The following is a 24132-nucleotide window of genomic DNA, read 5'->3' on the forward strand; positions in this document are numbered from 1 at the left end:
TTCAATGGGAAGAAAATTGTGCCGTTGGAATGTTATATTACCGTTGCCATGGGAAGAAAATTCAACGGAATGTTATATGATGCATGTAATCCGCATGACACGGCTCCAAGGAGGGGTGTAATGGGGAGCCATTACACTCCCATTGGAGATGCTCTAAGCAAAGTTTCGCTAGAGCTATACAATCAGCGTACTCGGAAGTATTCTTGTAAAGTGTGTGTTACAATAAAACTACAATGCATCTTCCGTCCCATTTATTGTCATATTTTTTATTATATTATTATTATTTTTTATAAACATCATGTTTTTAATTCTTTTTTATTTTTTTAAGATTTAATAACTATTAATTCAGTAATACACAAAATTTTGATAAACTAAAAAAATTAAAATACATAAAAAATGAGATTTTTTATGAATTTTCTACTGTATTTTTTAATTTTCTATTATATATTACTTTTTTAAACTATTATATTTAGTTTTTACTGAATTAATAGTTATTAGATCTTAAAAAAAATAAAAAAGAATTAAAACATGATGTTTATGAAGAAGAAATAGTAATATAATAAAAAATGGGGCAGAGAATAGCACAGGATGTGAGACAGAAGATCCGTTGCGAAAGAAAACCTCTGTAGATAACAAATGACAAGGCTCCAAATATACTAGTCCTTTTTTCGCAAGTACTCCTAATGGGTTCCGCTAATACCTGTTGATTTTTTTGTTTTTTTTTTTTTTTGTGGTCAAATGCTAATACCTGTTGATTAAGTGAAGATAGATGTATATGAAACTTGGAAAAAGAGAAACCTTTCAGATTAAGAAAGAAATAAAAGAAAGAACTTAGGAACCCCAAGTTCAAGACAAGTCTCATGCTGGTAATTAGTAATGAAAACCATGCATAGTTAAGTTTCATGGTTAATGTTCGCAGTCAAGAAAATTTGATTAAATCAAGTAGATTTTGCTAACTTTTACTTCGGTTTTCATCACAGGTACTAGTACCTTTTAATTAATACCAAGTAGATTTTACACATTATTTTTGAAAAATAAATGCCATATAATATATTATTAGAGTCAATGGGGGCAAGGGGAAAATCCGGGTTTAAAGAAAAAATAAAATAAAATGAAGCCAACGGTGGACATGCCGTTAGTGCTTACTCCGCGGGTCTGGGTGGATCGAGCTCATAACATGATTTAATGGTCAGGCTACCGCGGCCTTTCCAAAATAAAAGCAGACTAGTCTTGCATCGGTGTGAAGCTCCCAAAACCACCACCACGCAGGCAACAACCATCCCAGTTCCATGGAACACTCGACTAAGAGAGCTTTCCAAACAAGGCCACTACCAACAAAGCCTCACTGTCTATCGCAAAATGCTCCGTTCCGGGGCCGCCCCAAATGCTTTCACCTTCCCCTTCACACTCAAGTCCTGCGCCGCACTTTCGATTCCCATCACCGGCACACAACTTCACTCTCACGTCACCAAGACCGGGTGCTTGTGTGAACCCTTTGTCCTAACCGCATTGATTTCTATGTACGCAAAATGCCTTCTAAGTGAAGACGCTTATAAGGTGTTCGACGAAAATCCACTGTGTAAGAAGCTGACTGTCTGTTACAATGCTTTGATTGCTGGGTACGTTCAGAATTCAAATCTTTTAAATGGGGTCTCGTTGTTTCGCGAGATGAGGCGAATGGGTGTCTCAGTTAATGCAGTCACAATGGTAGGATTGGCCTCAGGGTGCACCAATCCGTTGCATATGAGTTTGGGAATGTCTCTACATTGTTTGAGTTTGAAGAGCGGTTTTGGCAATGACTTGGCTGCTGAGAATTGTTTACTTTCAATGTACGTCAAATGTGAGTCAATACAACTTGCTAGAAAGCTGTTTGATGACATTCCTGGGAAGGGTTTGATCACTTGGAATGCAATGATATCTGGATATGCACAAAATGGGCTTGGTACCCATGCTTTGGATCTTTATTATGAGATGGAATCATCAGGTATAAGCCCCAATGCTGTCACGTTTGTTGGGGTTTTATCATCTTGTGCTAACCTTGGCGCTCGGAGAATTGGTCAGGAAGTTGAGCAAAAGATATCGAACTTGGGACTTGGATTTAATCTTTTTTTGAAGAATGCACTGATTAACATGCATGCTAGATGTGGTAATTTAGTCAGAGCTCGTGCCATTTTTGATGAAATGCATGAGAAAAGTTTAGTATCTTGGACAGCTATTATTGGTGGTTATGGCATGCATGGGCTGGGAGATATTGCCGTGGAGCTTTTTGATGAGATGATTAGGACTGGCATTCTGCCTGATGGACCAGTGTTTGTGACTGTATTGTCTGCCTGTAGTCATGCCGGATTGACCAACAAGGGCCTGGGTTATTTTGCTGCAATGCAGAGGGATTATGGTGTCAAGCCTAGTATAGAGCATTACGCTTGTGTCGTGGATCTTTTAGGTCGGGCAGGTCGACTCGAGGATGCTCGTAAACTTATTGACTCAATGCCTGTGGAACCCGATGGAGCTGTATGGGGTGCCCTTCTTGGCGCTTGCAAGATTCATAAGAATGTCGACTTAGCAGAATTAGCTTTCCATGAAGTTGTCAAACTTGAACCAACGAACATTGGTTATTATGTGCTACTGTCTAACATGTACACTGAAGCTGAGAATCTTTCTGGTGTCTTGAGAATCCGGTTGATGATGAGAGAACGGAAGCTTAAAAAAGATCCGGGCTGTAGCTATATTGAGTTCAAAGGGAAGATTCACCTCTTTGTGGCTGGGGATAGAAGTCATTCTCAGTCAGATGAAATACATTCAATGTTGAGCAAGTTACAAGATCTTATTAAGGAACTTGATGTGACAAAGAAATATAATGATGAGAAATCGGATAGGGAACTTTCAACTGGTGTGGGAGTGCACAGTGAAAGGTTGGCAATTGCATTTGCATTACTGAATACTGAAATCGGGGTTGACATTCTTGTGATAAAAAACTTGAGGATGTGTGGTGACTGTCACTTGTTCATTAAGATGGTAAGCAACATTGTGGACCGTCAGTTTGTGGTAAGGGATGCTACTCGTTTCCATCATTTTAGAGGTGGAGCTTGTTCCTGTAATGACTACTGGTAAGACCAGAAATTCGGAGTAAGATGGCTTATCAGAGGAGGACATGATTTCATCACACCTAAAGGAAAAAGAGAATTTTGCCTTGAGGTCAAAGAGATTGAGCCTTAAGGTAAAAAAGAATGAGCCCTCGGATTGGCCTTGGCTACTTTGAAGCACAATGTGGCTGCAGAAGTTATTTTCTGAAGAACTACGTTGATGAATTAGTTTAAGGAACAAGTTATTTTGTGACTGCGATTTTATGTGTTTTTGAAGCATCCACCAAAGGCTGATGTGGCAGTTGTTGAAGGTTTATCAGGAGATTTGGATAAATGCACAATCGAATATGATGCTTCTGCATAGGGTGATTGATTGCAAAAAGTTTTATTGGTATGCCATGTTGTATCTGTGATTCGTTAAAGGTACATCAGGTTTCAATGGTTGTACATTGCATAGTGCAGGATTTTATGTCAACCACAACAGAAGAACCACCTTTCTGGAGTTGAGAACAGGTTAACCACAGAATGGATACAAACAAGCTTGCTAGGTTTACGGTGTTGTTTTGCAACTTAAACTGATGTGGAAAATGAGGTTCTTTTACAGGGAAATTCCAAATAAAGATGTTTACACCATCATGGTGAAGGCAAAAGAACTCAGAATTTCTGAACCATAATAGATTCCATGAACAATACAATCACAATAGACACAGAAAGAAGCTAAAGCATTGCTAACCTTAATTGCCTACAAGTCAAGATTATCTCCGTGGTTAGGAAAGAATATAGATTGATGGCTTTAAGCATCACTGTTCCCATCTTTTGATGAAACTGGAAGTCCCTGGTAAAGGCGGGACTGGACTAAGTGTTGATCCTTTCTATCCAAAAATTAAATTGCTGTCACACAATGTGGTGCATAACATCCACTCTGTCAAATTACCACCAAAATGATATCTCGCATCATCAAAATGAGAATCTCAACTTAGCCACTAATAATCACAACTGCTGCTGTTCCTGAAACGCATTCATCGTGAACGAAGGGAATTGTCTTCCATACTGTCAGTTTCGTAGGAGTAATCTGTATGCCTAAAAGGTGAATTACACTTAAATGGATCAATTCACTTTGCATTTATAACGAATCAAAACTGTAGGAAGACATTCGCACCTTGAATGGAAGAATCCTTTTTGGTACAAATGGCAGCATAATGAGAACCAGCCAAATCCATAAGTACAAACTTCCAATCACTTGTAAGGTCCATGGAGTCATCAAAAGAATCCACCACTATTTCAGAAGCCTAGAAGCAAAATGTAATTAGTGAATGAAGCAATACATCTGACAATGAGAGGACATATACAGTAATTAGCTCAACATAATTCGTAACAAATAAGTCCTAAATCCTAGCTACAACCAGAGGCATAGGAAAGTAGTTTTTAGTTGAGGTATCAAGGAATGGAGAACCTGAGGTACTCACAATTAAGTTGCAGATGTGTATGATAAAAGATAAAAATCAGGGAATCACATCTAGTTGAGCATCTTCAGCTTTTCACCAGCCTCCCCTCAAAATTCATCCTTCCTGTTATTTATTTTTTTTCAGAAAAATGGAGCACAAACTGTCTATTTTTTGTTTCTTTAGATTCAGAAGTAAACTTGAACCTCAATATTTCCTTCTTACCAAGTCAAATTGGTGGATTAGCTTAAGTACCATGCAAAATATTTACAGTGGTTCCAATCAACAGAAGGGAAGTGGTTTAATGACTGGTTGATGGAGTTGTGCATGCCATTGGCATCAGATGAGGGAGTTCCACAATTTTTTTTATTTAATATCAATAATGTCGTCATGCATGTGCATATATTTCAGCTCAGCTCCTGTGGAAATTAGAACGAGAGAAAAGTAATGATTTAACTCATGGTACTAAAAATGTGTGTTCCAGCCATAGTTTGATCTCTGTTCTCAAAGGCAAGACTTATTATCAGGCCATGGTTACACAGACAGCAACTGGTTGGATAACTTTAATTGCAAAATGTCACCATCTGAAAAAGCAGTCTAAGGCTCTGGCTCTCCATAAAAAAGTCCAAACGATTTCAATATTTCTGGCATACCTCAAAATTGGAATTTCCTGCAAAGCTTCCTTTATTAGCAGACCTAATTCGAATTGTGAAAGTCTTGAATGGTGCATCTGAAAAGCCTCGTCCCAATGCTTTGACATATGCTTCCTGGAAAATATTTGACCTTCAGAAATAAGTAGGCACAAGCTTATTTGAATTTATTTAAGCAACTGGGAAAAAAAGTACTTATGTGCCCCATAAATCTCCAACTTCAATCAAGTAGCAGCAGGTGGGATATGAATCATTAATATTCAAAAGTTCAAAACTATCTGACCTTGAGAGTCCACAATTTTATAAACTCCTGCTGCTGAAGTTGGGGGTCTGAAATAGCGGACAACACTTGAACTTCATGTTTTGAAAAATATCGTTGAGCAAAGGACATGACATTATGCTTCAGTCTTCGATTCTTCTTTTCCACATCAATACCAATCTGAAGTGGCAAGTGAATTCAAATGAACTTAAACCAAAAACAACAGCAAAAGGATGCAAAATTTTAAAAACTCAGACAAGCACAATCTATTAATTGAGACCGAGAATCCTAACAGGAGAGTCGACTGTGACTCCGCAGGCTATCAAAGACGAAGTGTGTGAGATGTTGAAATGCAGTGGCAGTGGACGCCATTGTTCGCAGTGTTGCCAATCCACCTAACAACATAACATTTTCCAGAAAAGCTTTTAATGGCAATTCGACTTTAACAACAACACATACACTGAAACTAGCACAGTGTACACTCACACAGAGAAGGAATCATAACAAACCTCTGGTTTCCCATGTACGTTCTTAATAAACTTCAACGATCGTGGACTAACATGAGAATTTATCTGATCTAGTACAAAAACCAAATCATTCAAGCTATAACATAAAATCTTTGCCACCTAAATATAAAACTAACAGATAAAAAAAGATGAAAAGAAAGAATGTCCAGCTAAACAACAGAAAAAAAAAATGATCAAAGCTACGTACATCTGGCAATGGTAGTCCGAACCAAAGCACGAGCCAGCAGAGCTCTTTTTCTGAGCTCCTCGTCGCGCATTTCGAAAACTATTTCTTTCTCGCATGGGGATAGAATTTCGGCGTACTGATTTAATAATGATTGGGATTGCACTTCGCTGGGTATTATATACCATAGATGAGCCTCCCTGAACAACAATCATTTTAACAGGATCAAAAATTTTCAAGATTCTATCCAATCTCGTACGACATTAATTTTGAAACAACATCGAAAAAAAATTAATAAAAAGAGAGTTGATGGATCGTGCATTGGAGATGGGAGTTGAATTCGAGGCAAATTCGCAGAAGAATTGAACAATTGTTTGCCCAAGCACTGAAATTTCATTCTGGAGGTCGATTTACGACGTAGAGATGATGCGAGGAAGTATTTAAGTGAGAACTATTGAGCAATTCATGAACAGTTCCCAATTCGAAACCCTAATTAGATCACACAGTAAGCAGATGTAGCAGAAAAGGTTTTATGCTTGGACGTCGTCGTTTCCTAGGCAGTAATTCACCATAGGAACGCGCTTGTCGTCGGGGAAACCAAGAACGTTCCGGCCTTGCGATCTTCTCCCAGGATGGGCCTCATGACATTGGGCCAATGAGAGCTGTTTCTGAGATCAACTTAGGACTGCTGTTTTTGGGCTTTTTCTAGGTTGGCGGTAGAGATTTTCGATATTTCTGAGAGTTGTAGCCCTGCAATGGAAATGGCCTTGGGCCTCTTTTTATGGACCGGAAAAATGAAACGAAGATATGTTACCGCTACTATTGTCTAAAAGATTGCTTCGTTTGCACGAAATTTGTCAGGACAAAAAGGAAACAAAAGAAAAAATTGTTACTCAAGAGAAGAAATCTACAAATTACTCCATTATCTTTTGATAACCAAAAAGCAAACGTCAAAACACAAGCCCTGAATAACGTCTCCCCTGTTGAGAAACATCAAGTTTGCCAGAATATCCCATTTTTATACATGAATTTTATCAGCAAATAGAATACAAGAGATGAGGAGGGAGAAGATGCAAACTCAAAGTTGATCACTCACTATACTTGCACTGGAAACAATAATGGAGAAAATAAGTTACATAACCAGCTGATTTTCTCAAAGCCTGAACCTAATGGGAGTACACAGATTCATTACATGAACTGGAAAAGTTCGTTAGCGATAAGCATTGAGGCATAGAAGTTCCAGCATGTCAGCATGCGCTGCTGAAGAGCAGCTGCATTTCCAGAGAGACAAAGTACAAGACTCTACCAAGAAACAAATACAACATCCCACGGAACCTAAGCAACAACCCCAAATCAAAGTGAAAATAAAGATGACTCTGTCCTTCGAGTCTAAAAGCACTTCCTTGCCTCTCGATCTCCCCATTGACACAAATAACTGAAGTTCACCGCCAGGCTTCCACCCGTTCTGTTTGTGAATTTATGCGGCTAATGATACTAACCTCCTTGTTCTTTTCTGCATTCCTAGTTGTTTGAATGACTGGCTGCTCCAAGAGCTTTTTCGCTGTCCTCTTTAGGCCAGAATTACTTGACTGCCCAGTTTTTGTCCTCCTGCTTTTTGATTGATATCTTCCACTTGCAACTTTATTGTTATTTCCTTTGATTCCATCCTTTGATGCTGCAGCATTATTTAGAATTTCGCCAGGGAAATATTTGACAACGTTTTCCTTTTCACCAGGAGGGTCATTCTCAGTAGAACTTACAAAAGCATCTGGTGCATTGGAGACATTCGAGTCATCCTGATAAGAATGCTCTGTGGTATTTGAAAGTGGCTCTTTGGCTACTAACAGTTGGTCCTCTTGGGTCTCTTCAATTTCTTCCCAAATGATTGATTGTGATGCACCATGATGTCCATTTTCGTCAGAGGGCTCCAACTCAGGTGCATGAACATATTCTAGGATAGCGTCTTCTCTTTCCTTTAAGGTTTTGACTATTAGAGTCTTCAGAAAATTCATTACTTGCACAGCATACATCAATGCGGTCAAAGGATCTGCCATCTGTAACTAGTAGAATTAGTACTGAAAAGGAAATCCAGATGATGATTTCTTTTAGTTTTTTCTATAATCATTTTTCCTTGATAGGTGAAAGCATGACATAGATGTGATTTTAGCAAGGACTAGCTAGAATTAGGTGCTCACCTGAGTCATATTTGGTGCAAAAACCATAGCAATATTGCGTGCGTTCATTTTGTTTAGATGTTCCAGTTGAGCAACGTCGGCCATCAAATTTATGGCCCAGTCCAATAGAGCTGCTTCAGTAGATGGAAGAGCCCTCACCAGCTGTGAACATTCTTCTTCCGATTGTGCCTGCATGACCTGCTCTGGCGGGAGAGAATCCAACAACCCAGTCGGAAGTTCTCTGAACCAAGCCTACAGCATTGGCACTTCAGATTAAAACAGAATAGTTATCAGAAAAGCAAAAAAATTGCAGTATTATCTCCAGCCAATTCCAGGAGGCACCAGAACCTAAAATTATTGCTAGATAATTTCAGCTAAAGCTGAAATAGGGAGCTTTCAAAGTCTGTATAATTTAGTGTACATAAAAGGAGCCGAACCCAATTGGTCAGGAAAAATAGAATACACTAGACAGCAACATTGTTCCAGCTCATCACTAATAGTTTGAAGAAGGTTAGTTACTTTTGGTCTATCAGTTGAAAGAAAAACTATATAATTATAGACAACGGTAAACAGCCACTTGAAAGAAAATAAAAAAAAAAGGATTCCAATACTTGTTTGTTCATCATGATGTGATGCACTAGTGGTCATACCGAATGCTATAAGAGGTACTCTTTCATTACCATGGATACGGGTTATTTGGTAGAGTTGAGAGCCTTGGTTGCAATTCTGGTCTGTATCAAGCCTAAGGTGGTAAATTAGGTAAAGAAAAGGTATTTCTGCATTCATGTTGCAGAGCAGTACCTTGATTAGACCCGCTAAACAATGTATGTCAACATTCTCCGGCACTACTCCACTGTTCAATTGTTCCCTAACATCCTCTTCTTGGCCATTCTCAGCATTAATCCTGAAGATTCCTTCTGCCTGCAAAAAGTTGAATTTTGCTGTAATTGGAAAGACCTCCCACTCCAACCATAAAATAACAGAAAACAGCAAAAAATGGCTTTGAAGTGTCTAATCAAATATGTACCTGCAGTCCACCATGGGCATAAAGCCGTCTTTGCATCATCAGAAGTATAGTAGGCACGCTATTCCCTCTAGAGTCAAAAGAAAGCTGCATAGACTCAGTTGAAACCCCGAAAACTCTCGTGCTGTGGAAGCATAATACTGAGAATCAGTACCACAATGTATACCTTGGTGCTACAAGAACCTCATCTTCTATTGAACCATTCTGATACAATATTTGAATAATCATCTAAAATTGTCACAGAGGAAATATGGATAGCATGATAATGGTAAATCCTCACTGATCACATGAAGGCTTTCCAGTCTTCAGGTACCATACACAAGGGATCATAAAGCTAAACCGTAACCAAAAGTCCTTCAAATGGGTGTTTCAGGGCACAATTGTGTAATAGTTTTATTTTTATCTTTTCCTGTGTTACCCATGTAATACTATCTTTCTTTGAACCTGTACTAGCTAATAAGTCATCCTGACGATAAAAGGACCAGGGAATGGAGATCAGTTCATAAAGCAGCATCATGAAGGAGGCATATTAAGGCCACAATTTTCATGATAGATGATGATAATGAATTTATGAGGGCTGATACTATAGCCAAAACTTGAAATCTAGTGGTCCTAAACAACTTCATTCGAACCCAACAGTCATCTTTGAAGGGACCGTGTTTGCTCCAGAAAATTAGCATACTTAAGCTACTGAAGTCAGAACTGTTAAGTGACAAGTTCATCATGAAAATTCAGATTCCCGAAACTTGCTTTTACTTAACTCTGAGAAGACAGAACAATAACTACATTAAACAATTACGATAAAATTTTCTTCCTGCACCCTTTTCCAACAAAGTATACAAACAACACTAAAGCAAATTGAGAATGCTTCATCTTTCTATAGTTCAGAAGTCAACTTAGAAAAACTTTCCAAGTATGAAGTTCGTGATCTCATCAACATGGGCAAAGTTTTTAAAGTCCCTAAATGATTCCAGTTGATTGAACAAAAACTTTTTTCATGTCATACACTCAGAGTTCAAGGTTTTCTTTCCCTAATGATATGATCTCGGCAATCAATTACAATGGCCTTTTACAATCACTAACAGAGAATGAATTAATGCCCAAAAAAATGTTCTTTTTGCTCCTGAAAAGGGGAAAAAAAACTGAAATGGAAAAGACCTGGCACTAGGAGGCCTCCTGGGAACCTCAGGTTCAAACTCAACCGGAAGACCAAGAAAACCATTGAAGCGATCAAAGGTAACATGAGCAACATGTCTCACATTTGTAGGCCAGCTAATCTCCATGGCAGAAGAGGAAGATAGCCGTTCTTCAACTCCACCACCCTCTTCGCTCCTACAAGCCACCAAAGATTTCCTAAACACGGTAACTAACACGGCCAATAGAGACAGCTGATCTCCTTCTTCTCTCTCCCTCTTTTTCCTCTCTTTTCTGAACTCAACGCTCCTACTACTCGCACCACCAATACCAACTTCCTCCCTTTCCTCTTCTTCCTCTTCTCCTTCTTGTATTTCTTCTGTATCTCCCCTGTATACTGCTACAGGAGAAGAAATGATAGGACTGTTGTTAATAAGGGTGGTGTCATTTTTAAGATGCGTATGTTGGTCTAAGCCATCATTATCTGTAGGTGGTGATGATACAAACGTAATGGTGCTTGAAGATGAAGGCAAATGTTGTGGTGGGGATTGAAGTATTTCTGTCATTTTTCCGTGTGTTTGAATTAGAGACAAAAAGACCGGATTTTTATTGGGATTTTTGATGGAGGGAAAACAATGAATGAAAGGATTCGGTTGGGTGGTTTTATCTTTTCAATGGATTGTTTATGATAGTTTGGTAGAATCAGTAGATTACAAAGATGAAGAGGAAAAGCCAAGGATGGGAGAAAGCTTGTGAGACTTTCTGTAGAGTTGGATTGAAGTAAAGGTTTTGGAAGGTGAGACTTAAACATCATGATTTACTTCTCTTTCCCATGCTTTTGTGTGCATATAATGCAACTTTGTGCATGTACTAGTAGTTATTTTTTCTGTCTAAAGAAACAAACAATGAGGAGTTTCAGAGAGAAGTGGGCAGGAGCTGTGTCAATGAGACAGGAGAAAAGTTTCAGAGAGAAGTGGGCAGACTGTAGAGGAAGAAGAGTGCACAGTGCTTTCTTTTCCAGCTATAGTTTGGGAGTTGGAATCCACACTATTCCTATCTTATAAGCAAACTAAACCAGCAAGGCTAATTAGGCTCCCTAGAAACTGGAAAGAATGGAGCTTCTCTGTACTTGATTTTGTTAACAATATAATTACATCATTTGATGAGCACTACTAGTTAATGGGAGGGTCCCAGTAAATAATCAAAATTCTGCAGGAATTTTGGTTGATGAGATTATGACATTAGGTTGTGTGCCCATGGGATGTACGCACCTTAATCAAGAATCTTAAAGACACTCCTATTACTTCTGCATTTCTAGGTAGAATTTTTGAAGAGCTCGTTTAATAATTTTATGGAATGGCAATAAGTCTTCGTTTAGCTTTGGTTGACCTTTCAAGAAGCCAGTTGTGACAAGGTACAGATCCAAGGACGAGAGCATGGGAATGTTACAGGGTGGAAGACTAGACTGTGTTTCATAAAATTGAAATATGAAATTTGAATTTATTAATTTATTAAATTGTTAAGTATTGAATGTAGTATAACTAATTAACATTGAATACAGTCTAGATATTTGGATAATTATAGACAGTTGAATATTGAATTTATATATTTTATAATTTTGATCTATTAATTAATGGTGCTGTTAAAATATTATATTTTATTAGTAATATCTATGATTTAATTTCAATGAGTATAAGATATCACCACAAGCATTTATTAATTAATTAAAATGTTCTAATTTTATTATCAAACACATATATTATGTTAAGATATAAATTGATTATTAAATTTAAATACAGAATTGATCTAAAATAAAAATCAGTTCTGGGCATAAATTCAGAGGCTGAAAAGTTGACCCCAAAGCTAGTCCTAGGTTGCCCAAGTCCATTAATTCGGACCAAGTATTTGATTTCACAAGTGAATTGACTCAACATCTTCCAATTTTCCGGGTGTAAATTAAAGCAGCCTACGTGTGTTGGTCCATGTACATAAACATTCACATTGGAAGAAAGGCTAGTTTTGTTTTTAAGTGGCAAACCGGAGGTCTTAATAATTCCATTGGTTGGGCGTGTCAAATCATGAAAAAGCGCGTCGAACGCTCTATGAATTCGTGCGCTTTCGTCCCGTAGTTTTGTAAGACGGTGGTTTGCTGCTCATTGTAACCGCTGACGGCTGCGATGTTGTCTTAATTTGAGTTCTCCGTATTCAACGTGTTTATGCTATCGCGCAAGCCATATATGTGCAAGTTCTACCCCCTCGGATCCCACAGTGGAAATAATTATTTCCATGCAGCAAAGCGGAAAAGGCCCAGCCAGGTATGAAAAGGAAAATTCGATTGAAGAAACCGATTGATTTACACGGTTCAAAATTATTCTCTTCTGGATAAGATACAAAGTAGCCCAGCAGCCCGTTACAGATTCACCTGCTAGCTTTCTTCTCTTTTGCTCTTGCCTGTTGCCCTTCAGCTGTAGTCTCTTAACTGGGAGGAGTAGACGAATATTTCAATGTGCAAGCGGATAAATTTAATGTGTCGTCTTCATCCCATTTAGTCACTTGATTGATAAAACGGTCTGATTTTGCAGTAGTGTACCACTACTTGCAAGTTTTTCAGTTCTGTTTTTGTTCTTGTCTGGACAACAACTGTTATTAGTTATTACGAAAGGACCACTGAAACCTAGAGAATAACGGGGAACTTAATTGGAAACTGTTGAGCAATTTTAGCTAGTAGTAGGTGGTAAAAAGTAACTCCCGAAGACCCATCTCAACCATCATATATTCCGAAGCCACTGGTTAAGAAGGATCTAAATACGGGAGGGAGAGGGAGGTACCTTTTATTAGTTTTTTGACAAAGTATATATGGCATTGTTTGGCAAGCAACTTTTTGGCCAAAATTTGTCCGTTATAAATTTTTTAATAACTTTAACTACACCAACATCAAAAAACTTCTCAAAGTTTTTAAACTATACACTTCAAAATATTCAAAAATTTACACGCTTTAAAATTTTTTTCTACAACTTCTACAGTAAAATTTTAGACAGACGACCAAAAAACTTACTTGCCAAATGGGACCTAATTTAGGAGGAAAACGTCTAAATAGAGGAGTTAATTGTTATGATTGTATATATTCATATGGCAAGTTAAATGTAATATAAAACTAAGCAGCACCTTTTAGCAAAATCTATAATAGTTACATACAAAAAAGAGATGCTAGCGCTTAATTTCCGGTGGAAAAAAAAAAAAAGGAAAAGAAAGTCTGCTTATTGCTCATGCATAAGATTTCTATCGCACAATCAAGGGCATAATCATTTTTGGATGCCTTTTTAGGCTCGCAAACGCAAGGAAAGAGTGGTGTCTAATTATGTCTGGGAAGACTGAAAGGGCTCGTGGTAAAACATAATAGCCCCAATTTGCGGGCAGGTGGGGTGGCCATGCTGTTCTTTGCTCCCACACATGTTCATATTCCTCCATCTACAATAATCATAGAACACGAGGATCACAGAGTACAGGACAGGCAGAAACTGTATAATGAGTGGTTAAACGGTTCTGCATCTAATATACGGTTCTCGGACCAAGACGACAAGAATGAACCCATGTTTGTTTTGGCGTTTCGATTCTGGTTTTCCACCAAACACGTGCTCCCTTCCCATCTGCGAAAAATTCTGCAAAACATCTTGAATTCTACTATATATGAACATGTTATTCTGTCACTTTCTTTAAAAAAAAATTTTAACCTCTTAAAATAATCGGCAGTAGGAAATGTAAAAGAGCGTTACGCTTACACAGCAACTGTGTCAAATGAATAACAATGAAAGTCATAAAACAAACATGAGGCTTTAACTTTTAGGATTAATCTTTTCTACACTGATAATGATGATGGTGTATATACTGTCAGCGTTAGATGAATGACAATTATGTAAAATTTGAATTTGAAATTCAACTTTTGCATGCACGTCATAAATCAAATGGTGATAATGTATACACTGTCAGCGTATATAAGATTTACTGTTAACTTTAAGGCATTGCATTGTGAACACTAGAACATACAAATATTGAACTTAGAAAAAGAACAGCAAAGCCTACGAAAAAGGGATTCAAGCATGGATTATAGTCCTTGGATGTCTGATATGCGTTAAAAATCCAACATAGGTAACAAAGAAACTTGCTTTGCTTGTTTTGGAACTATCCCCTTCTTTTCCTCGTGTATCTCCTCTAAAACTAAAACGAAACAAAAAGACGTAGTAGTAGTAGTAGTAGTAGTACCATATATATTTCCATGTCCAATTGTCCATTCCTCGAGGGAGGGGTGGGGCAGGGAGTTGGTTGTGGCGTAGATTTGGGAGTAGGTTATGGCTTTGTATGAACTCATCAATAAACTTTCCTTGTGTCCATTAAGGCCATGACGAATAAACCACCAACAATAATCAAGAAGTTATGGCTTTTGAACCTCTTAATTAATGTGCTGTGGCGACCTGGCACTGCATAGGACCACAAGCAACACAATTTACTGCCCACTGCTTGCCGGAAAAATGGACCAACCCTACATACATCTAGAGATCAAAGCAAGTTCTTTTGCCCATTTTTCCAAGCATTAAACCAAGAAAAAGTAAAAGGGCATTAGTTTATTGTAGTAAAGATTTGCATCGATAATGTGCTCTTTCTTTAGCAGTAGTATTAATGGGAGATTTCGGGATTTTCCTTGGACAGCTCAAAGCAACAGCGACAAAAGCAAAAGTGAAAAAAGGTCGCAGCCCAGATTTGTACGAAAGCCAGACCGGGGGAGGGAGAGCGTGCCGTAGTGAAAAGCTTTCTAAGGCAGCTGCCCGTTGTATTGTGTGACTTGTGAGTCGTCACTCTTCCAATTCCATAGATGATAGAACAGAACCTCCCCACTGTTTCAAATTTGAACTTAAAATTGCGGGATACTCACTTTGTCATCGGACATACGGACGTAAGAGTTGCTAGACTTGAAAACAAAGCAAAAATTATTCAAGTCAAGTGGTAACTTTACCAACACCTTTCATTCATTTATTTATTTTTTGGTCCCTTCCAAAGAGAAAGGTATTACTTGCTTGCCATGACAGACATCTGATTTGCGCATCTAGTTGACATGCGTTCACTTCACTATTCATAGTTCAGTATTAGTAGTTCGTTGATAATTATAGATGATAGGATTGTATTTGACATATGCATTCGACATTTTCTACGTAATGGCATTTATAATCCCCCTTTGAGATGGAAGTTGCAGAACCAAAATGTTTAAATTCGACCTGACAATTTCGGAGAACCCATACCGTGGGTGTGTGGCTGTGGGATTGGCTGATGTATTCTGAAGGATTCTTCTTTTGACGGTGGCACCGTGCTGCTTGTGAACTTAGGTGAACGATTCGTTTTTGTGTTTGATGGTGTATACTTTCGACTGATAAAATGCATTTCTATCTTTATCATAGATAGTTCAAACTTCATTATTGATTTTTTTAAATAGAAAAGCTGGAGCACCACTTTGAGCATCCAGTATCAGTGTGATTCTCAAACAAAATTCACTTCCGAAATGGATGTTTATCAACCACTTTAGAGGTAATTCTGTTGCCCAGAAGGATTTTTTTTTTCCTTTTCCAACAAAAGTAACGCAATTGGAAACCAGGAAAACCTGCTAGGTCGAGAAGACTACGGCACGCCTGTAAAATCCAGCAAAAAGAGTTGCTCAAACATGTAATAATTCAAATCAGGTCCGCATCTAGAATCATACGCTTCCAATCCTGAATGGAAACACCCGTTGGGCTTTCTTTGGTCGAATGATGAACAGGTCAGTTTCCAAGATTTTCAATTTTCATTTTGCCCTAGACACAAAGCTAAAAACAGAAGCTCGGATTTAATCCACTGTGACTAAACTATAGTGCATCAATAAATGAACAGAAATTCTACGGCAAAGAGCATAACAGAGAGAGAAATGGCCATGGGAAGATCACAAAAGGCTTTGAAATGTAACGAGTGTGTTTGGATTGTAAATTATTTGAGATAATTTTGTGAAAAAATACTGTAGCACTTTTTTGATATGATGTATGTGAGATAAAGAGGTGATTGAAAAATGTATTGATGATGCAAGCAAGTCAGTGTGTGTAAATAATGTGTAATTTTTTACAAATAACAAAAAATGACTGACGAAGAGGAATCTCCCTAATTCAACAGTTCAAGCACCAGAACAACTTTTCTAAGAAGAATATCGACTTGCTTTTTCTCCACCTGCTGACATCAAAGACCTCAATACTGGAAATATATAGTTTTAGACGGAAGAAATGCTTTCCAAGATAGACGTCGTCACAGCTAATCATATCAGGAGTCATAACTCACAACACAACAAACCAAGTAACCCAAGAATTTTACACCAAAAACTACATAATATGCCACAGGCCACTCCATTTGCTTAGTAAAGTATTAAAAAGTTACATGCTAGTATCACTTAACCTCCACAATAACATCGGATTGCATGATAAGATAAAACCAATGCCTGAGAAATGTACAATCACTGTGCTCTGGCAACTGGTTCGAGTGCTTCAACAGTGACTACACTATTTCCTCTGATAACCTACAAGAAGACAACATGCAAAGAGGGATGAATAAGAAAAGCCACAAAGTAGGAGCACAAGCAATAATTGAAGCATAAATTTAAAAAAATCCAAGAAAATATACTTACAACCATCCCTATCTTAATCTTATCATTGCCATTCACTTCCACTGTGTCATCAACCACCAGGTTCATGAACTGATCAAAACCCCGAAGTGTTCCAACCACCATGCGGTTGGCATTCAACTTGACTGCAAAAAAAGATTATCACAATAAATTTCACACCAAACTTCAAAACTTTCAAGTAGGATGGAAATATTGAACTACTCAAAAAATGAGAATTATAAAATTCTGGTTGAATCTTACTGAGGCAGTGTATATGGGGAAGGCCCCAAACATTTTATAGTTTGCACAGAAGTGACAAGCAAAGTTTGTACAGAACACAAATAGCTTGCACAACACTTGAAATCTTTTGCTAGAAATTTTTGTACTTGAAAAGTACCGCCAAACGCATTTGCAGGGCAACTAAATTAGGTTAGCACATCACAGAAACAAAGAAAAGTGGTAGACTCAATGATGATTCACTCAGAAATATCATAGCATAGATCCATTTTACCAAGCAGGTCAAATTGATGCAATAATACACCTACCCAAGGCATAATCCATAGACTTATTAGGTTTAAAATCTACAGGTAGAGCCTCCTCATGGCAGAATAAGTAGTTGTCTCCCTTCAAAACTTACTCAACTTGGATATTGCATGCTTGATTAAAGGACTGATACCAGATTTTACCCTCCTCACCAACTAGGAAAGTGAAAATCTACTCGTTGGCTTCTCAATAATAAATGGGGCAATTCAGTGAAAAAATATGCATCTTCAGAAACTATGCGTGTCCTGAACTGCATCATGTTGCTGTCTTCAAATGTAAACCTACCAAAACATCTACCAAAGGATCTCAAAAAACGATTTCACTAGATGCCCTCACAAAAAATTTGAACCATTAAGTGAATAATAAGTTATAAAATCAAGTCCCATCTCATCAAGCCTCAATGTGAGACACATTCTCCATACCTATCCCATATTACTGAAAATCGCACAATGGGTATCTGGTTGAATGTTCCAAAAGAAAACTCTTACACCAGATAAAACAGTTGTTCATCAATTTAAACGAACAACTGGATCATATTCCATTATCCCAGTATTGCAAGTCAAAGTCATTCAATACAAAAATAAAATTACTTAAAGCATTATCAGAAACGAACATGAATTAGCCAACTAATCTGTAGTCACACAACAAAAAGTTGCAAAGAGCAAATGTGTTATCGAAACAACTGATAGGCAGAAACTCAAAAAATCCGTTGGCCATTTGGTCAACTATTGAATTTAAAGCATTCCAGGAACTTCAACATATACATTCTACAGAAACCATATCAATCCATGTAATTTCACAACAGTTGATACTTATCATGCCAAAAATTATGCTTAGGCTTCAAGTTGACATCCAAGCTCAAAAGTTATCTTTGATCCTATTTTTTAAGGTCAAATTCGGGCATCATACTTGCGCTTTTTAGCCATTAACAGGAGGAACAGCATAACTAAGAAAGTTATCATGTATTTTATAATAGTCCTCTAAGGTTCAGCGCAAAACTGGATGAATTCCTAAAAAACTTTAAGCTTCTGATTTTTAACTTTCTAAATTTAGCGATATATGGCCCAGGACAAACAAATATACGAGGAAAAAAGAGCAAAACATCGTAGCTGAGAACATACTCTGGAGTTTTTTGTCCATGTACCTGCAATAGAAACAAACAGACAAGCAATTTAATTTAACGGCATAACGTGTAAAATCAAAATTAATGCTTAAATTAAAAATCAAGATGACAAGGAAAAGAGCATATGGAAGTAAGAGAATTACTTCTTCAGATCCGGAGGTTGGCCCGATCGACTCATGGTGAAAACCCTACACACACACACAGAGAGCGAGAGTGTGTGTGTGTGTTTGTGTGAGAGAGAGAGAGACTCGCGAAGCACCAGTGAGGGACGACAAAATAGGGAGCGAGAAGCAGCTCTAACAGGGTTTACCAGTGGTCAAAACCCTACCGTATGTGCTCTCGGAAATCGGAAGAGAGGCTGACCTCGGGTTTATGCGACCCACGATCCACCGCCTCCAGGAAATTAACCCAAATTTGATGGGCTGGATGGCTTCTTGATCTTGGATCTTTTACTGTTAGAGATGGCCCAACAGTTATTGTTCTGTTTGCGGCGGAAACGGTTAACAACTGATGTGGCTTCCTAGACGAATAATTTTGATGAAGTACATACGTATTTCCTTTTTTTTTTCCTCCTAGACTTTTAGGGATACATCTAGTAACTGAGTAGTTACTAGCGTTTTGACAACCAGACCGGCTGGTTTAATGGGTCGAATCGCAACCTGGTCATATCTCCAGTCCGGTTTAATCGTTCACCCAAAAAGTTTAATTGAATCAATTAAATCCAATAAAAAATCTGTTGAATTAATAAAAATCGGTAAAATTAGAAAGTTCAACCGGAGTTACTAACTTTTTATTTTCTAGAATAAATATTTCAACGGTATGCATATTTTTTAATATTAAAATAATTAAACAAGATTAAAACTTTGAATCCGAGTTGAACCAACCGAATCAGAGACTTTTTTGATTCATTCTCCGATTTGGGTTTAAAAACATTGGTAGTTACTACTTTATCATGGCAACCGATGTTGTTTTCTTTTTTTTTGTTTATTTTTTTTGGAAAGTGGTGATCTAATCTCTCAAAAAATGTGTTTTCATTTTTTTTTATTGCTTGGTTGTATGTTTTTTAATTTCTTTCGCTCCCAGTTTTATTGTGATTTTAGTAGCATCACAAATATTTGTAACTTTAAAACTGCCAGACATATATAACATTCTCTCAATCTCATGTTAGTTACTTTTGCTTCCCTTGGAATTTTAAAAATGCCCCAGAATTAGGGTAAAAATCCCTAAAACATAGGATGACAATAGATTTTGGAAAACTAAAGGATAAAGAGCAGTAGGTAACTCTCAAAACGCATCCGTACGTAACATCCCTATTTTTCTCCTATAAATTTAAGTTTTTATTTTCATTTGGATATAGTGCACTTAAATCACAAGCTAAAAATTGTCAACTCGTTGCATTTTAACCATGGACTGAGGATGACTTTACTGGCACTGTCAGGGGTCTCAATATAAACTAAACTTCGACACGACTTGTTTGCCAAGTGGTTAACCAATGCTGACATGCCTCTTGCAAGTAGCGCAACTGGTTGGGTTTTGCTTTTGAAGTCAACCGAGTTCCTTTTCACGGCTTGACGCTCTTGTCATGGAATCGAGTCATGTTGAAACCTTCAATTCCGGTCGTATTGATATTTCCACAAAGATGAGAAAAGTCTCCAAAACCAGGCCTCGTGAAGAAATGAGGAAAAATTTATTTGTACTCCTCTTTTTATTATTTGCACTTTTATTACCATTTTTATTTGTTAGATATAAGATGCAACAAATGATGTCATGATAGTGCCAATAATAAAATATGAAACGCAAATAATATTTTTCAATCAAAAAAAAAAATTTCCAGGGCAGAATCAGATACCTCAATAAGCTTCGTATTATTGTCTGATCCTAAGGCGCAGCTCGCATAATCTACTGTTTCTATCAGGCAATAGTAGCTTCTGAGTTGTGGAACTCTTCATTTTCCATGAGCTTCCCCCTTAGGATAACCACGAAGAATCAGGAAAAGAACCCAATAAAAACAGCAGCCTCGCCATTCAGCTTGTTTTGAAGTTTATCCTGACGTAAAGAATGCCTAGTCCCATATTAGTTTTTATTTATCTTCCACTCCTTGCCCTGTTTCGGTCAGTGCATGCAGGCAAGTTTTTTTTTTGGCGTAAAGACTGAAGGCAGGGAAAAGAATAAAAGATCCATCAAGTTCGAACTTGAGCAAAGCGGCCGGCACGTAGAGCCAAGGACTGCAGCTGGCAATGGATTTATAAGATCTCCCCAACCAAAACTTCCTACACAGTCGTCCGTGGATCGGGAACAATTTTGTATGATTTGATTTGTTGCCGCCACGGAGATTGCGTAATCCAATCGTTGATTGGAAATAGCCACGTCAACTGTTCACACAAAGTCAACCGATGCTTATCTACATCGAAGCCTATGTCAACCCTCCGGCTTCATCGAAGCATATCCTTTGTGCCAATCCCCTCTCGCCGTCAAGACTGAATTGCAGGCAATGCCGTCCAAGAATTCTACGTCTCTAGTTCTTCTCTTGAAAAGATTGGTTAAAAGATTTTCTTATCGGGGTTATTCGGTAAAGGATATCGGCTTCATTCCCGTCCACGTATCATGAATCAATGGGCCTCCACTCTTTTCAAGTAGGTGATTTATTATCGAACCAAGGGCACGTTTGGGGTTGACTAATACTCCTAGCACTTACATTACATGAGGCCGAAAGCCGGTAATGTACTGCAGAAGCTGCAGAGTATTATACTGCTTGCTTCGTTCTAAATCTACTAATGAACTGATTCAAACCCAAATGTTAAGGTGAGATCTCGCCACGCATATCTAAGAAATTTCAAATCTAACAACCAAATTCGAAAAAACATGGATCTAATACAATAAATAGACTAACTACAAAAACTCTTGTTTGAAATACTTAAGAGAAGGTGAAACTCTTATTAGAAATCTCAAAAAAAAAAAGAGAAATTCTCGCTAAAAAATCTATGGAACAGTAATTGTATCTGCGGATGGATAATTGTTTGGTTACTTTCTGATCTTTGAATGCATTAAAGTAGTTGTAACTGCGACTCGTCATGGAGCATCAATTATTGGGCAAAACACCACTAATGAACATTTGGTGCATCATCTTCGTCTCAACTCTCCTAACCCCGTTAAAAATATTTATTCAATTCAAAAGCGAAAAATTAAACCGATTGACAAGTGGTACGGCCCTTTTTTTTTTTCGAAAAAAAAAGGGCATTGGTATGGCCCATTTTAGGGGATCAAATCGGCGGAATATTAAGGTCCCGCAAGGACGAGTGAAGGTACCCGCAAGGACGATTCCAAAAGGAATGACAAAAGCAAGCCTCCCCCAATCATAGGCTCTAATTGATTCGATACCCTTTTTTAGCAGTCCAAAGACTCTTGAACACCCTCACCGTGAGTTGTGAGTTTGAGTTGGGGAGGCATCTGTATTGGCCCCGATAACGAAGTCGCACCTTATTACATAAACCTTTTTCACCCACCACCCCTTTCTACAATGCAAGCTTCTCCTCAAGAAAATTCTCTTCCTTTAGCATCAATCTCACTGTCCAACCGCTCTTCTTCCTTCAACCCTAATACACTTTCTAAGTTCAAAGCCATGATGTGGGGAAAGAAGATTGGATCGGTGAAGAAATTAGCCAGAAGGGCCAAGTCAATCAAGAAAGTTCAGCGTGAGCCATCACAACAAGAGTATTTGCTTATGGGCAATTGTGAAGCTGAAGAATCATCACCTTCGACAACACCAACAGGAACATTTGCTTTGTATGTAGGAGAAGCCCGACAAAGATTCGTGGTACCAACCGGCCACCTCTCTCACCCTCTTTTTAGGATGTTGTTGGAGAAAGCATCTGATGAATTTGGTTTCGATCAGAGAAATGGTCTGGTGGTACCATGCAGCGTCACTGCATTCCAAGGGGTGTTAAGTGCCGTCGAATGCTGCAACGGCAAGTTTGATTTTGGAGATTTGGTGCAGGAGTTCATATAGAATTGATGTAGGTTGGGGCCTTTAGCTTGAAAATACCGCAGTTTTTCTCTGTCCTTCCACTAGTGAAGTGATCAAGCTAATCGACTTATCGAGGTAAATTTGGGAACAAATGTAGGAGAGCATTGTAATTATCCATTTTCTAAGTTCTACGAATTTGACTATGTTTGTAACTCTATTCGAGTTGAGGTGAGAAACAATTTGTTTGGATATTAAATTTTTTCAAATAATATTTCATTTGTATTATAAATATATTTTTTAATTTATTTTTTTAATATTTTTAATCATTTTTTTTATCTCACATATATCCCATCAAAAAAATATTGCATTAATTATTTCAAATAATACTCCAATTACCTGCCGGCCGGCCCATTAGTTAGAAACTTCAAAATTGCTGTTCCGATGGAGTGGCAGTTGGGGTATTTAATCTCCCTTTTTGGCTCTTTAAGTGAATAGCGTGTGAACGTGAGAGGATTAAGTTTAGGACTCTGTACTATGGATTGAAAGCAAAGTGGCTGGTCCCATTCTAATTGCTGAAAATCTATGCGTTTTGTCTCGTAATGAACGTTTCCTATGTGCCAAAAGCCAAGAGGACCCATTCGGCCCGCCAGTTGCCAGAATGATTAGTCCGGAGCTTGGTCTTAGTGAGTATAATGACAGTGATATATTATTTCGTTGTTGTTGTTTCCGAAAACAAGAGCAATTAATTACCTTCGGATGGGATGGTACTTGTTGGTGCGTACATGATCAAATGAAGTGATTAAATCATCGTTTAGTGGAGGGCACGTTTCGCTATCCTGGTGTTTCTTTCGTTTCTTTTGCCGGACATTTTATTCTACCAATAAAAGCCATTTGGAAAAAAATCAGAGATAGAAAGAGAGAGAGATTCTAGAATCTTGGATTTGGATTGCATTTTTTCACGATTTTTCATGAAAAAATTACTGTAACGATTTGATGTATGTGAGAAAAAAAGGTAATATGGAAATGTGATCACGAAAAACGACGTAATTTTTCGACAGAAAATGACAATCCAAACAGGGTAAATGGCATAGGGATGTGCGCTTGTGACTTTGGTATAATTAAAAATCTAGCAGACTTAATATTTATGGACCAAATCATTAAACCGAGTTTATTGATAAAATGATGAAAATTTTGTGGACCTATTTTAGGAAAAAAGAATCAGAAAAAATAGAAGCATGTTGACCCACTTGTGACATCAGCTACTCGTGTGCTGATCATCACAAAGTGGCCAAATTTCTTTATCTTATTAAAAAGAAAGCGAAATCATTCCGTCTGCTTGTCCTGAAAAAATTTTAAAAAGAAATATGCGGACACATCGG

At 37.8% G+C, this 24132-nt stretch overlaps 5 protein-coding genes across 5 annotated transcripts; 2 read left to right on the plus strand and 3 right to left on the minus strand.

The window, feature by feature from the left end:
• Positions 1 to 1078: 1078 nt before the first annotated feature.
• LOC113692259 (putative pentatricopeptide repeat-containing protein At3g11460, mitochondrial) lies at positions 1079 to 3636 on the plus strand. Its single transcript, XM_072052339.1, has one exon. The coding sequence runs from the start codon at positions 1186 to 1188 to the stop codon at positions 3109 to 3111; it is 1926 nt and encodes a 641-aa protein (XP_071908440.1). The 5' UTR covers positions 1079 to 1185; the 3' UTR covers positions 3112 to 3636.
• An 86-nt stretch (positions 3637 to 3722) lies between these two features.
• Positions 3723 to 6719, minus strand: LOC113691749 (uncharacterized). The gene is made up of 8 exons (XM_072052340.1): positions 6445 to 6719; positions 6149 to 6324; positions 5944 to 6011; positions 5728 to 5829; positions 5459 to 5614; positions 5179 to 5292; positions 4243 to 4372; positions 3723 to 4163 (listed from the first exon to the last, which is right to left on the minus strand). The coding sequence occupies exons 1-8, from the start codon at positions 6519 to 6521 to the stop codon at positions 4060 to 4062; spliced, it is 927 nt and encodes a 308-aa protein (XP_071908441.1). The 5' UTR covers positions 6522 to 6719; the 3' UTR covers positions 3723 to 4059.
• Positions 6720 to 7122: 403 nt separating this feature from the next.
• Positions 7123 to 11520, minus strand: LOC113691814 (rho GTPase-activating protein 1-like). Its single transcript, XM_072052341.1, has 5 exons — positions 10481 to 11520; positions 9326 to 9446; positions 9100 to 9219; positions 8320 to 8550; positions 7123 to 8178 (listed from the first exon to the last, which is right to left on the minus strand). Exons 1-5 carry the CDS (start codon positions 11020 to 11022, stop codon positions 7567 to 7569), a joined length of 1626 nt encoding a protein of 541 aa, XP_071908442.1. The 5' UTR covers positions 11023 to 11520; the 3' UTR covers positions 7123 to 7566.
• A 5230-nt stretch (positions 11521 to 16750) lies between these two features.
• LOC113694209 (probable small nuclear ribonucleoprotein G) lies at positions 16751 to 19208 on the minus strand. Its single transcript, XM_027213071.2, has 4 exons — positions 18933 to 19208; positions 18788 to 18810; positions 17148 to 17269; positions 16751 to 17039 (listed from the first exon to the last, which is right to left on the minus strand). The coding sequence occupies exons 1-4, from the start codon at positions 18965 to 18967 to the stop codon at positions 16977 to 16979; spliced, it is 243 nt and encodes an 80-aa protein (XP_027068872.1). The 5' UTR covers positions 18968 to 19208; the 3' UTR covers positions 16751 to 16976.
• A 3098-nt stretch (positions 19209 to 22306) lies between these two features.
• LOC140008181 (protein SMALL AUXIN UP-REGULATED RNA 9-like) lies at positions 22307 to 22795 on the plus strand. The gene has a single exon (XM_072051739.1). The coding sequence runs from the start codon at positions 22307 to 22309 to the stop codon at positions 22793 to 22795; it is 489 nt and encodes a 162-aa protein (XP_071907840.1).
• The last annotated feature ends 1337 nt before the right edge of the window (positions 22796 to 24132 follow it).

The sequence above is a fragment of the Coffea arabica genome, chromosome 6c (assembly GCF_036785885.1).
Source record: "Coffea arabica cultivar ET-39 chromosome 6c, Coffea Arabica ET-39 HiFi, whole genome shotgun sequence".
Lineage (NCBI taxonomy): Eukaryota > Viridiplantae > Streptophyta > Magnoliopsida > Gentianales > Rubiaceae > Coffea > Coffea arabica.